At 35.9% G+C, this 13,966-nt stretch overlaps 2 protein-coding genes across 3 annotated transcripts; both read right to left on the minus strand.

Annotated features, from left to right (window-relative positions):
• Positions 1-1,496: 1,496 nt before the first annotated feature.
• LOC311093606 (serine/threonine-protein kinase SBK1) lies at positions 1,497-6,358 on the minus strand. Its single transcript, XM_084131134.1, has 4 exons — positions 5,450-6,358; positions 3,961-4,105; positions 3,607-3,809; positions 1,497-2,412 (listed from the first exon to the last, which is right to left on the minus strand). The coding sequence occupies exons 1-4, from the start codon at positions 5,519-5,521 to the stop codon at positions 1,744-1,746; spliced, it is 1,089 nt and encodes a 362-aa protein (XP_083987260.1). The 5' UTR covers positions 5,522-6,358; the 3' UTR covers positions 1,497-1,743.
• A 111-nt stretch (positions 6,359-6,469) lies between these two features.
• On the minus strand, positions 6,470-13,533 carry il11b (interleukin 11b). 2 transcript variants are annotated; one of them, XM_084131136.1, is made up of 5 exons: positions 11,832-13,533; positions 9,686-9,849; positions 9,466-9,546; positions 9,014-9,160; positions 6,470-7,783 (listed from the first exon to the last, which is right to left on the minus strand). In XM_084131136.1, exons 1-5 carry the CDS (start codon positions 11,836-11,838, stop codon positions 7,625-7,627), a joined length of 558 nt encoding a protein of 185 aa, XP_083987262.1. In that variant the 5' UTR covers positions 11,839-13,533; the 3' UTR covers positions 6,470-7,624. The 2 variants fall into 2 exon arrangements, with proteins under 2 accessions (XP_083987262.1, XP_083987261.1); XM_084131135.1 differs by having other exon boundaries at positions 9,686-13,533.
• Between the last annotated feature and the right edge of the window lie 433 nt (positions 13,534-13,966).

Here is a 13,966-nt window from a genome sequence, read left to right on the forward strand (position 1 = left end):
ATTTGTTTACAGATGTATATTATTATTATTATTATTATTATTATTATTATTAGTAGTAGTAGTAGTAGTATTATTATGTGATGGTCCGGTTGTAAATAAATCTACCAGAATGTCTGCAAGATGTTATTAATTCCATGTATTTTGCAAATATGGTTGTCATATTTACTCAGTAATTTACAATGTTATGTTTTCATGGATCAGTTGAAAGAGTTTGAACTCAAGCCAAAGACTTATCTGTTACATGTAACATCACCCTGTTGTGTGTGTATGGCGCTGATGAATGGAGGGACAGGTTTAAACCCAGAAGTGTGAGACACAGCGGGATAAAGATCTGGAAGATTCTGTGTGTTTGTGCATGCATGTGTATGTGGTTTCAAGTGTGTGTGCGTCTGACAGAGGTGATGATGGCTGAAAGAGTTTTATTAATGTTCGGGGGGGTTATTTTTAAATCTAGGACACATAGTGTCTGAGTGCTTGTATGTGTCTGAATGTTATCTCCTGAAATTTGAGAGATACGATATTCTCCTTCTTACTCTCACAACACATGAAGATGACATAATGAGCATAGTTTGTTAAAAGCATAAATATGCTTTTAAGACTGGAGTGAACATTCCAATCTTTATGATTTTAAGCAACCTATATGTTACAAATACAGTTTAAAATGTTGGTGATAATATACATTTCCAGATTTTCTTTTATTGTAGATCAAAGCAAACCATTACATTTTAATTGCTTTATTTGAATTAATTTGACATTTATACGTTCCCATCAGTTCCATCATGAATCCCAGTCTAGGACATCAAGATCCTCCAGTTTGAAATCATTATCATATATTATTTATGTATACATCATAATACTCCTCTATCATCCTTTAACGTCACCATGAAATCAAAGTTGACAATTAAAGGTTTTTAATGGAATATTGCATTGTTATAAATGATTTATCTGTGCACATTTTTAAAAACTCTTGTCAAAAACATTAACTTATAATCCTTGCTCTCCAGCATCCTGTCACTTACATGAGACCACAGCAAATAGCAAACGACAATGAGCCATTGTTCCAGTCAATTCCTGATGGACAAACCGTACATTTTTCCCCCCGTTTGATAAGTTGTTTCACTCAGATATACAGTATGTCTCAATAGAGATAAGATGTTTGAAAACAACTTTCATTTCATAGACAGTATGAGAAAAAGACTGACCAAGTCAAAGTAACTGCCAAATTCAGTATGATTGTTCCGGAAAAGCACATTTTCCTGAAAGTTTGTTTAACTGATTTTTGAGGCCATTGTTGTTGCAATGTAGATGCACTTGCATGAAAATGCTGAGTGAACTGATTTGCCTTAAATAGACTTCTTTCCCCCATCATAAACTATGCAACTAACAATTTCAACATCTGTTCCATCTGTTTACAGATATAGCTGTATCTTTGTAGGACGCACATTGTTTTGGAGTATAGCAATATTGCTGGACTGTGGAGGCCCAATTATAATTTATTTTTATAGCTCTCTTCAGTTGAATCAACCCTAATGACTCTTTGGGCTATTCTAAAAGCTTCAATGTTTACAGATAAGATCTGTAATGGTCAGTTAGGAAAAGAAACTCCCAACTAATTATAAATATATCAAACAACAGTCTTATGATTAGAAATGTCTGCTACCATCAGAACCTAAAAAGTGATTGCCAAGAGTGAATAGTCCAGATGACTACAACCTCAGTCCTGTCCATCATAAGTCCATTGCATCATCTACTGACATCCTTGTCCAATAGCCAGGCTCCTCCCAGGTACCTTCCCACCTCATCTGGCCTGCCACGAAGCCTGGGCTGTGGATAGAGCAGGGACTTGAGAAGACATGTCGCAAGAGGGGTGAATGCTGCAAACTGGGTTGCCACCTGGTGGAAGTCCTCAGTTTGATCTGACCCTCTCTCTTGTAATGCTGAACCTTCCCAATTGCTCCACTGTAGATAGTTTTTATATGCAGTGTTGTCTGAAACAGTCTCAGACCATGGAAGGCTCCCCATAAGCATGGAGTAGATTAGAATGCCTAATGCCCAGCTGTCTGTACTGGGATCAACAGATACCAACATCCTTTGAGTCTTTCCGGAGTCCCCTTTTGGCTTGTTCCCATTGTCATCCACCTCTGAGTTGCCCAAATCAATCTCCTCCCCCTTCCTTGCAATCTCAGCCTCAGGCGTGCAGTAAGGAGAACTGTACCACACGCATGGTACCCTGGTCCCCGCAGCCTTAACCATGCCAAAATCACCAAGCTTGACCCAACGGCAGTCACTGTCACACAGGAAGATGTTTTCCGGTTTGACATCACGATGGACAAAGCCAAGGGAATGAAGGTGAGAGAGGGCACCGCTGATCTGGGAAGCCACTCCCTGGACATGGCTCTCTTCCAGACCAACCTGCAAGAAATCAAGTTACCAGTTAAGCCAGGGGTGTCCAATACCTTTCCTGGAGGGCCAATGTCCTGCTCCAACCTGCCCCAACAAACTTACCTGGAAATTTCTAGTAACATTAAAGCAGGGTTGGGCAACTCTGGTCCTCTAGTTTATCTCCAACCATGGTCAAACACACCTCCCTTTCTAATCCTGTCCTTGATTAGCTTGTTCAGGTGTTTTTGATTAGGGTTGGAGCTAAACTTTACAGGAAAGTGGTTCTCAAAGACCAGAGTTGCTTACCCCTGCCCTAAAACATTGATTAGCTTGTTCATGTGTGCTTTATTAAGATTGGAGCCAACTGTGCGGGATAGTGGCCCTCCAGGATATTGGACATGACTTAATCATACTTTAAAGGCTTAAGTTGTTTGTTCTACAACAGTGGTTTTGGTTGGTCCACAGGACCAGAACTGAAAACCACTGTTCTACAATGTCGAACAGACAGAGCGTATATTTACAATCACCATCATAGATTATTACAAAACACCATCAAGATTCAAGATCATAGAGCCTATTATTTACAATCAATTTTTATGTTCTTTCTTTGTTCACTCCATCTAAACCAGTGGTTTTGGATTGCTCCATAATCTTGGAGTCTCTACTGATGAGCCGAGGAGTTGAATCGGGTGTGTTTGATAGGGAGACAAAATTTACAGTGTTGGGAGTACAGGCCACTGATTCAAACCTTAGGTGTATAATCCTGCTTCTGGAGGGCCTATATTCTGCAGAGTTTGGATGCAATTATAATCGAACACACCTGAACCAGCTAATAAAGGTCTTCAGTATTACTTGAAACATCCAGGCAAGTGATCTGGGGCCAGTTAGAACTAATCTCTGCAGGACATTGGACCTCTTGGATCCTTTGGAAACTGCCTGGAAGTTTCTGAGAATTCTAAAGACCTTGATTAGCTTGCTCAGGTTAGTTTAATTAGTGTTAGGGTTAGTTAAATACTGCAGGAAGGTGGCCTTCCATGAGCTGGATTGTACAACCCTGATCTAAACATTTTATGTGTATTACAACTCAAGAGATGTACCTTTTTGAGGTTCTCGACTGGACTAGTCAGTTGTGGCATGCAAATAGATGTTTCCTGCATGCAATTCTCATTAATCATATACAATCATCATTAAGACGCATGTAACTGATGTCAAGCTTTTACCAACCTCAGGAACGATGACATCATAGAGGTCGCCATAGAGGCAAGGTTGCTGGGCGAACACGTAGTGAGTAGGAGTGGAGAAAGCAATGCCCAAAGCTGAGGTAAGTGAGGGATGGGTGCAAAAGGCCAAAGACAGGTTATATTCCCTCAGAAATGACAGGAGAGATGTGGATTCTCGCAGAAAGAATTTAAGGGCCATTGGGGTTCCTAGATTACATGCAAATTGAGATATTGTCAAAAGTAAAGGAAGGAAGCAGTAAACAGTAATCAAGCACTCTACCAAGAAATTTGATGTAGTGTGGATAAGATCAGATGAGATAAAAACAAAGCAACATGTAATAGGGTTGTCATCACTTACCTCTCTTCTTGTGCACTGCTAACATAACTTTGCCATATGAACCCTCTCCAAGAAGTTTAATAACTTGGAAGTGATCTGATGGCTCCAGTGATTCTAGAGACTGAACCGTTAAGTGACACAGCTCATCCAAAAGTCTTGTGGCAGTCTGCAAGAAGCAAAACTAGATGGTCACGGTTGCAGATGGACATGGCAAAAATGTAACATCTAATGTAATTTGAGAGGGAATTTGCATAACTCATTTTCCATTAGAGTGTCATTATTTACTAATTAGCTTGCTAAAAGTCTTATTTAATGCCCACGGCATAGTTCCCATATGTTTTTTTTCTCTCTACCATTTTGTAGCATGTCAAACAATGTTTCACTAGCTGTCTACAAGGGGACCAAATACCACAAAACGCCATGTTGAAAGTAAATATGATCTAGCTGGATCAGAGATATACTCCCGGGGTCTGTCATTACATACTATTATAAGATCACTACAGCGAAAGGGTGATTTGAGGTTCAGTTCTGAGGATTGCTTATTCTGTCAACACATCTTAACTGTCCTTAAACACCCGTGCTATCAGCTGAGTTTCATAGGATTAAGTGTTCTGTTCAGCAATAGTATTGGTAACCGATAAAATGTCATACATAATTTGAATTGAAGACATTTGAACTGGATGATGTTTTCAGTTTTTAGTCTGTGAATGCTTTGGTGTCCCAAAAGCAGAACATTTACACTCTTTAGTAAAGCAGCGGTTCGGGATAATGAAGAAGGGGGACAGTGTTGCGTAAGAGGTAAAAGGTGCACCTGTTGGGCATGAGTTGTGTGAGGACAGACTGCTCACCAAAAGTCATCTTTGGTTAACCCCTCGTCAAGAACGGCAGAATGGGCAGCACATCTAAGTTCTTTAGGATTAGTTGTGAATGTTGTAAATTGTTGAATTAAAGTACATACTACTGGCTACATATCACAACATACCAGAAAGGTAAGGAATCAGTTTACAATTCAAGACTGAACTTTCTAATAAATAAACACTTCTGTACATTAATATAACTGCAAGCCCATTCTACCTAAAACAAGAAAAGTAAAAAGGTCATTGCTACTTTAAATTTCAAAAATGTGCTTTTATTTCTCGTAATTGCAACTGTTTCTTTAATTGTGACTGTTTGCAGAATATAAAATCACAATCTTTTTTTTGTGAACGTAATACATAAAATAGTTTGTGTTTATATAATATACGTATGTGTGTTTTGGTTTACGGAGACTTGGTGAGCATGAGAGACTTCCTTCAAGAACATCAGTCTTACTGACCCTATACTTTTGAATGGTAGTTTATACTGTAAAATAATGGACCATGGCTAAAATTCCTTTAATTTAAATTGCTGTACATCACATGCTATTTGAAAATCTTTTAAAAATATGTGCTTGGGCAATAATCATTGCCTACATGATCATAAGCTTATGCAACAGCTGAATGTACACTTCGAAAGGATTGAAAAGACTTACTGTCATGTTTGCTGTTGTTGAAGATTGAAAGGGAATTTCGAGGTGCTGTTCTCTATTGATCAGCCTGTCCATAAACTCAGGCCACTGAAAGCTGCAGTTCAAATGAGCAACAGCAGGTCAACCAGTCATAAATCAACTTAGAGGTTACGGTTTCTTTTGCCTCTGCTGAGTGCATATTCTGGTTGTTAATGGATCTCTCATGTCCTCTGCTTACAGTTCAATAGTCTATATGAACTCTCCTTCTCCCACCCCTCTCTATCTCTATCTACCCTAGTTCTTTCACATGTGCTCTTGCTGCTGTTACCCCTCCTTTTGGATGTTACAGAGGAGCATGTTCTTTTGGGTTTGTATGACAGGTAATTTGTCACTACTGGCAAAACCTCTAACCTTTTAGTGTTTTCTCTGATGTCTTTAGCGCTCTCACATTTTGCATCTTGAATCTGTAGCAAACTCATTTTGCGTCTCATGTAGGGCTGGCAATGTAATGTTTAATTTAGTGCGATTAATTAACCAAATATGGTTATGATGTTGGTCAGCATGATCAATTTCTCTCTCAGGGAGCATGACAAATCCAACAGCTGTGAGAGAGCGCTAGGCAAAACGCTTGCATCACAGATCTCTCTTTCTGCCGGACGTGCCAAGTCCTGACTTTTCAGGTTTTAAACTCACACACAGTCATGTGATGTATCCTTTATCCATATCCTGTCCCTTGTTCTGCACCGTTTGGTTTTAGTCATCATGACAAAGATTTTGACATTCATGGTTGATTACACTATTGCTGGCAATTTTTATCTGTCTGGATCTAGTTGAGCTCAACTATCTGTGAAAATGCTCAGCTAGACAGGGCAGGGGAATTATTTATAAACCTATGAAAAGACACACACGTTATATAAAATATAAATAACTATATAGAGAACATCGGAAATAATGCGATGGTTAGATTGTTTTGTTAAAGGTTCAGTTGTTGCCGAAGCAGTGCAACAAGTAAAAAGAAAAAAGAAAAAAAAAAAGCTCTGCATGTTTGATGCAAAATCAGTTTATTGAAAGAAAAATGACTATTCAAATGACAATAATCAAATAAAAGTATAAATACAAAAATAAATACATAGATATATATAAAAAAAGTATGAAAAATAAAAATAACATCCAGGTCTCTCCCAGTCTACATCCATCTGACTGAACTTGCAAAGTAAAATTAAAATGTGAATTTGAGTTCTGAATGATTATCAGATATTAACACTGTTTCTTTATCATGTAAACACTGTATATTTGTTCTCCTCTCTACAAATAGTCTGTTGAAATGAAAAAGGCTTTAGCATTGTTCAAGATTCTTTTCTCATCTTTTCAGTACATCTCTGCAATAGGTTGGCACTTAAGTTACATTTCATTTAGAATAAACATGCAATCGCAGCGAATAAATACAACTTTCAGGTAGTGGGTGCTTTTCAAGGTACCACATTTTCAGTGTGTTCACAATAGCATCCATTAGCCCTGATAAAACTATGGAAGTTGCTTTGTATTGAATGCCCAGTTTTATCATATGGCGATTTTGCCGAGTAGGCCGCGTTACTGGATCAACTTCTGGTCAACATTCCTGTCAAACACAGTCTAACCTTAACCTTAAAAGATAGTTATGTTGTTTAACAAGTATGTTGATTCACTACATCTTCGCAAAATTACTAACTTTCTACAAAAATAATTAAAGAAGTGCAGGTCCTAAACTGCATTTAAATAATACTTCACAGTTGTACCACAGTAACAACACTTATTAGTCATTATTACACACCTTATAGCGACACCTATTGGACATTATTAGCAACTGCCTGCAGCTGATTTTGCATAAAAAATTCATTATTAAAATGAGACACTTCATTTTAAAGTGCTATTTTTCTCATTCACTTGATGTATAAAAACAAATCCTTCATTGTAAACAAACTCAATTAAAATAAATTAAATTAAATACATTACTTATTAATAATATTAAAACAACAACATCACACAAATGAACCGTTAACTGATGAAAGATGACTTCTAAAGGCTGGAACTTTCATTCCATCCCTTCAAACATTAAGGCAAGTCAAACGAAGCTACCATGATGCGTGTGGACCTCATCTTGCGTTTACTTGCACCATGGAGATGAGCTGAGGGCTACTGGTGTCAAATGATGTTGTATGATCACGATTTTTTCGCTTTCAGGCCTCTCAGTGCTCTAATGTACCAGTGGCAAAAGTAGTACAGTTTTTGGTTGATCTCCACATTGGCCTGGTACAAGTCCCAGGCTGTTTTCAGAGGAGGCAGGGAAGGGTGGACGAGCTCAGAAGCTGGCTTCTCAATCTGTAAGATAGTTTTAGAAGATATGTTTAACCACTTCCTATTTTCACTTTCATTTCACTTTCGCTTTGTGTCAGCCAGTGTAATTTATGAAATAATCAATTTGTTTCAAGATTTTGCCTCTATCGTCACACTGACCTATATTATGAAAAAAAAAAAAAAAAAAAAAAAAAAAATATATATATATATATATATATATATATATACATATACACATATACATATACACATATATATATATCTGCTAACTCTTTATTGTAATGGTTCCCAACAGATATTCTACTGACTATAAGTACGTCAACTTATTCTACTAACCCTACCAGTCTACTATACCCTACTAATACTCTGAGAGTTAGTTGACATGTAGGTGCAACGTTACTTATAGTCAACAGAATATTTAAAGAGGACCGACAAAATAAAGTGTAACCAAATTTAATATATTGGTCATAGATTTCAAAATATTTACGCAAATATATTTTTCATTTTTCAAGTTTTCATGTGTATATATAAAATATATATTTATTGCGTTTACCCAAACTTACTTGCTTGAAGTACATTTTGTAAATATATTTCAATTTATATTTCAGTTTAAACAAATATTACCTTAAGTTGCACTGTTTAGCCTACATCAAATTAGCATGTTTATATATATATGACATCAATCTGCCAAGGCACTACGGGTTAAAATTGACCAATTTGGCTAAATCTGGTGCATTTTACATATTATTATGTAAAAAGTAACATGATTTAATATTATTACCATTTTACAATATTTTAAAATATAATTTATTCCTGTAATGCAAAGATGAATTTTCAGCATCATTACTCATTAGTCTTCAGTGTCACATGATCACTCAGAAATCCTTCTAACATGCTGATTTGCTGCTCATGAAACATGTCTCTTTATCAATGTTGAAAAAAGTTGTGCTGCTTAATGATTTTGTGTAAACCGTGATACGTTTTTATTTTTTGCCAGAAATGATTAATAGAAAAAGTTTAAAAGAACCGTATTGATTTGAAATATAATTTGTGTAGCAATCTACTGTCTTTTTTTTTCTTTAAAGAAAAAAGAAATCGTACTGACCCCAAACATTTGAATGGTAGTGTGTGTATATACTATATATGACATCAGTTGGCATGATCTTACTTTAGCATGTATTTTGCATCTATTTTGACAGTTTTTAAGTTACTGTTTGATTTCCTACTGTTGGTGAGCTGCACGATTCTTCTTACCTGTGTGAGCACTCTGTTGATGAGTTGGATGAGATGGGTAGTCTTAGAATTATCACTCCCCAATTCGTCTTGTTTCCGCTGGATCCAGTTAAGATGGAACTTGAAGGATTTAAGACCAGAGTACAGCTGTGCTAAGGTACTGCTCACCTGTGGGCCAAAAGGAGACATATGTTACACACATCTTATTTTTGAAACTAATAATAATCTGTCTCTCTATCTATCATTCTGTCTATCCGTCATTCTTTCTTGGCAAACCATGCTTTAAAATGGCACTGAATTTCAGTTTCAGTCAGGCCTTTTGGTTGGGAGAAGATAAACGTAATCTTGGGGTTTTCAATGAACAGTTTGGTCTTAATTTCAGATGTTATTCATAACAAATATACAGTCAAAAAGAAAGAGACAGACAAAAGACAGAGATGAATAAGACAGGGGCAGAGATGTTGATGTACTACCTCGAGTGATTCCAGGTCTTTTGTTCTGAAGTCCAGAGCGGGCAGGGATGTGAGCGATTGTTCAAAGTCGTTCAGCTCATTCTGAAAAATGTCAAGCATTTAATCAGACAAACAGAAAGCTAAATGACCTGAAAAGTGCGTGCATTTTATTCCGCGTGGGACATTTAAAATGAATTAGAAAATCATTTACATAAACATGTATCAGCAAACTGACACTTACCTCTTGCTTTTCTTTATATGCTATGTTAAGTAGCTTTTGCATGTCATGGTAAAGTATTCGCAGATCATTTTTTCCTTGTGGTACAACGGAACGGGCTGTGACGAAGTCGAAGTGCTCAACAAAAGTCACCAAGACGATGAGGGGAAAGGTGAAGTCAGTTGACACTGTCAGCATAAAAACAAATAGAATTTCATATTAATGTAATTGGAAAAGCTGCTCTGAGTCACAAGTGTTTCAATGTGTGTCCTGAACAGCTGTTTTACTCCCTAAAATCTTGTATCTAAGCAGAGGAATTTGCACGGAGAGCTCTTCCTCTTGGTTTGTAATGGTTACACTGGATGACACAAAAATTTGGAACACAGGAAGATTTCTCCCCACAGGAATTCCCAAGGCATGCTGGACACATATTTGTAACTGTAGCTGGGTGCGTTGCAATCGGTTTCTTGGAGTGTACAAAATTAAGAGATGTATACTATTTGGATGAAAGCTCATGAAATTTCAAACTTCAAGTGAATCTGAATAGAGAGAGAATATACACACATGTATAGAAATAAAGTTTTAGCAGCATTTTATGCATTTCTTGACTCTTAAAGGGAAAAATATATATTAGGCCTAATGCAGTTCTTTCTTTTAACCGCTAATAATTGGCTAATTCCCGGCCCGTTTGATGTTTCCACCAGTCTTTAGCCACAGCAAACTCCAATGAGCCATATAGCCGAAGTCTGTCTGAAGGTCGTAGGCCTTCAAATACATTCAGCAGATATGTGATAACTGTGTGATTTAACCCTTTGATAAGCATTAGAAGGAAATGAATAGCTATTTACGCAATTAGCATCCTTTGAAACTTTCTAAATGGAGAAATTGTTAAGGTCAACGATAACCGCGGCGTGCAACCCCTTCAGATTTGATAGCGGCGTTCTCCATCAAAACCGTTGTGAAGTGAAAGATCACACTGACTCTATTGGCTCAACAGCTGTTGACTCACTCGCAGACATCCTCTATCTGCATTAGTGTTGGAAAATTTTTGCTTCACTCTGATAGCATCTTTTCGCTTCTGTCAACACAATTTGGAGATAGCATTGCCCTAATATAGCTCAACTGTTCAGTTATGAGCTTGATACTGATCCGAGTCGATACGCATGCATGTTTTCAAATTGGACATTATCATGCAAAAGCAATGCAAGAATGTTTACAGACTGAGGTTAGAACTCTGATCCCGCTACAGCCTTGAAACAGTGTTATATTTAGTATTATCTACTATTTATTAAAATTTGAATATTTTTTTTTAAGTTTTAGTACTTATTTAAACTTATTTCAGTTAGTCTCCAAGGCATCTTTTCTAATTTTCATTTACGTTTTTAATCTAATATTTATATTTTATTTTAGCTGTATTTCAATTACTGAAAATAGTTTAGTTTTAGTCAAAAAGAACACTGCCTTAAATATTATTATATTCTGAATCTCATTATTCTATTATTTTATAACATTATAACATATATACATATATTATAACGATATTGAATTAATATAATTACAGAACAGACCAGATATGAATTAGTGGGTTAAATACCTTTAAAGACACAAATGGTCAAGTCTGATTTGATTAGGAGAAAATATCCTTGACCTTTGACCTTAATGTGACCTGTTATTAAGAATTCAACCACATATTCAGATTTTGGGGAACCAAAGTATTTTAACTAATAATTTACATTAAACACTGAAAAGACGTATTGGTTGACAACTAATCTGAATATTGTGCTATGGTTGTTAAATCCCCATAACTATTATGATAAAGATCTAAACAGATTCTTCAAAAAAATCAATAAAAAAAAATCAATAATTAATCATAATTAAGAGTTAAACACAATATGATTTACATATTTAAAATAATATAAATGACACAATACCCATCTCTAACATCTACCTATTGTACCTTGAATTAACCTTGAATATACCTTGAGGTTAATGAGCCTTGACCACTAATAATATTACTACTACTTTACTGAATAGACTTTTCAAAACAAAATTCATAGAAAGCAAAAACACCCATTTAGACCCACCCTCTACAGTTTACATATTTCTGCCTTCACTTAAACTCATTCCCATGGCTGTGTTGTAAAGTGGGGAAAAAAAATGAAGAACTTACGTTTCATGATAATCCCAAAAAACCCAAGTAGTAAACAGTGTACAAACTTGTCTTTATCACTCTACTAACATTGGAACTAGTGAAAGTGTTCTCCTTTATAGTATGGGCCATGACACACACACTGTGACTCATTCACATTCAGGAAAAAAAAAAAAGTCCAGACCTACACACCCCCTCTCAATAGACATATCTTTTTTCTGAAGAACTCAATTATTTTTTTTGCTATTTCCGACAACTTGATGTCTCCAGATCCTTATGTTCCTAATTTTAGATTTCTACATTTGGATTTAACGCAAACAACCTTACGTCAAGCATCTCCACTATATGACTCTATACTCAAGTGTCATCTTCATATTCATCCCCAAATCTGATAGTTACCAGTTTGTCTTCGATATAGAATATATGTATACTGAGACTTGTATCAGATTACAGTTCAACATTGTAAAACGCTGCTGAGATGATGGACCGTAATGAGGCGTGAGGAGGCTTTTTTTAAAGATAAATTAGGTGCAGTTCATGACACAACAGTCACAGTACACTCACACACTAATCTAGAAGATCTGAAGCCCCCCTACCCATGTCTCCCGACTGACCATTCCCCCCACATTCGTCGGCTTTGCCTCCTCTGACACATCTCAATGTAATTTCCACTCAGACATCCAGCATGCACAAGTGTCTTCATGCCTTCATGCACATACATGCATTCCTTCCCTCTCCCTCTTTCATTTTCTCCATCACCCACTCATTCTTATTTCTTCTTTTCTTGATTTGCCCAAGACAAGGCAAGGCAAAGAGAGACATGTTGATAAGAATAATTACTGTTAATACTGTGTGGGGTCATATCCTGTACCTCTTCAGGAAGTGGTGAGAGTAGCCTAGAATTCTGTGGTCTAGTGTACTTAGAATACAGTTATAGATTAAGTGCTCACTGTGCATTCCCATCATTTGTATTCACACTAATTTGAAATGGTTAAAAAAGGCACTCTGTCATTTTGCTTTTACGTTGTGTGATGCTTGCGGCGTGGATGCAGGGCTGCTGCAAAAGGAAATGTTTTTAGTGACTGATGGCATTTTATACACAGTCAGCCATGATTCATTTATGGGGCATGGAGAAAGATAATAATGAGTAATTGCGATTAAAGTGAGTAGTAATCGGCTGGTTGATGTCATGGTGATGATGATGATGTTTAATCTCATTTTCTCCGATGCAACAGGTGGAAAATCAATGGATGGAGAACACACCTTAGTGCCCTTCCCAAAGAAAGTAGGGAAAAATGTTACTCACTACAGGATATTCTAATCTTTTGTTGAAATCATGCACCTCTATGTCACAGAACGTTTAGAACATGCTTTGTCTAGACACAACATTCATCCATTATTCTGCAGTATCAGAAGCTGCATCATATTCTGTGACAGAGCAACCTTTTCATAAAGCAGGGGTGGGTAGGTGGATTGTTAATGCTCAGTAGACAGAAGTTCATTGTGTCATATTCGGATGCGTTCACAGCAAAAGACAAATCACATTTAGCCCAAGTGGGTGGATTCTTTCAGGTGTTTAAATTCCTGCAAAGGAATGCATGATCAAGCAGAAACAACATCCTTCCCTCTATTAATGAACTGATCATAGAGAATCGGATGCTCCAAATTTGAATTCTATAATTTCCTTTTTCAGCTTTTCCAAGTTGTGCTATATAGCCTACTGTGTGTGCTATATACTGTGTATGTATGTATGTATGTATGTATGTATGTATATATATATATATATATATATATATATATATATATATATATATATATATATATATATATATATATGTATATATATATATATATATATATATATATATATATATATATATATATATACATATACAGTGTATATATATATATATATATATATACATATACAGTGTGTATATATATATATATATATATACACACACACACATATATACTGTATACACACACACACACATTATGTAAACAAAACTATAATATAACAAAAATATATACTATATAATATTTAATATACTATATATAACTATATATATGTGTGTGTGTGTGTGTGTGTATGTATGAATATATATATATATATATATATATATATATATATATATATATATATATATATTAGT

The sequence above is a fragment of the Abramis brama genome (assembly GCF_963993115.1).
Source record: "Abramis brama genome assembly, chromosome: 12".
Classification (NCBI taxonomy): domain Eukaryota; kingdom Metazoa; phylum Chordata; class Actinopteri; order Cypriniformes; family Leuciscidae; genus Abramis; species Abramis brama.

What these genes read in the sequence shown, in the direction of transcription:
- il11b (XM_084131135.1), bottom strand. Translation starts at nt 9,859, where the DNA reads ATGCTGACAGTGTCAACTGACTTCACCTTTCCCCTCATCGTCTTGGTG. An exon ending in AAGACCTGGAATCACTCGAG is followed by an intron (nt 9,161 to 9,465) that starts GTAGTACATCAA and finishes TTTGGCCCACAG; the next exon opens with GTGAGCAGTACCTTAGCACA. An exon ending in TCAACAGAGTGCTCACACAG is followed by an intron (nt 7,784 to 9,013) that starts GTAAGAAGAATC and finishes ACTATCTTACAG; the next exon opens with ATTGAGAAGCCAGCTTCTGA.
- LOC311093606 (XM_084131134.1), bottom strand. Translation starts at nt 5,521, where the DNA reads ATGGACAGGCTGATCAATAGAGAACAGCACCTCGAAATTCCCTTTCAA. An exon ending in CAACAACAGCAAACATGACA is followed by an intron (nt 4,106 to 5,449) that starts GTAAGTCTTTTC and finishes TGCTTCTTGCAG; the next exon opens with ACTGCCACAAGACTTTTGGA. An exon ending in ATGATGTCATCGTTCCTGAG is followed by an intron (nt 2,413 to 3,606) that starts GTTGGTAAAAGC and finishes GATTTCTTGCAG; the next exon opens with GTTGGTCTGGAAGAGAGCCA.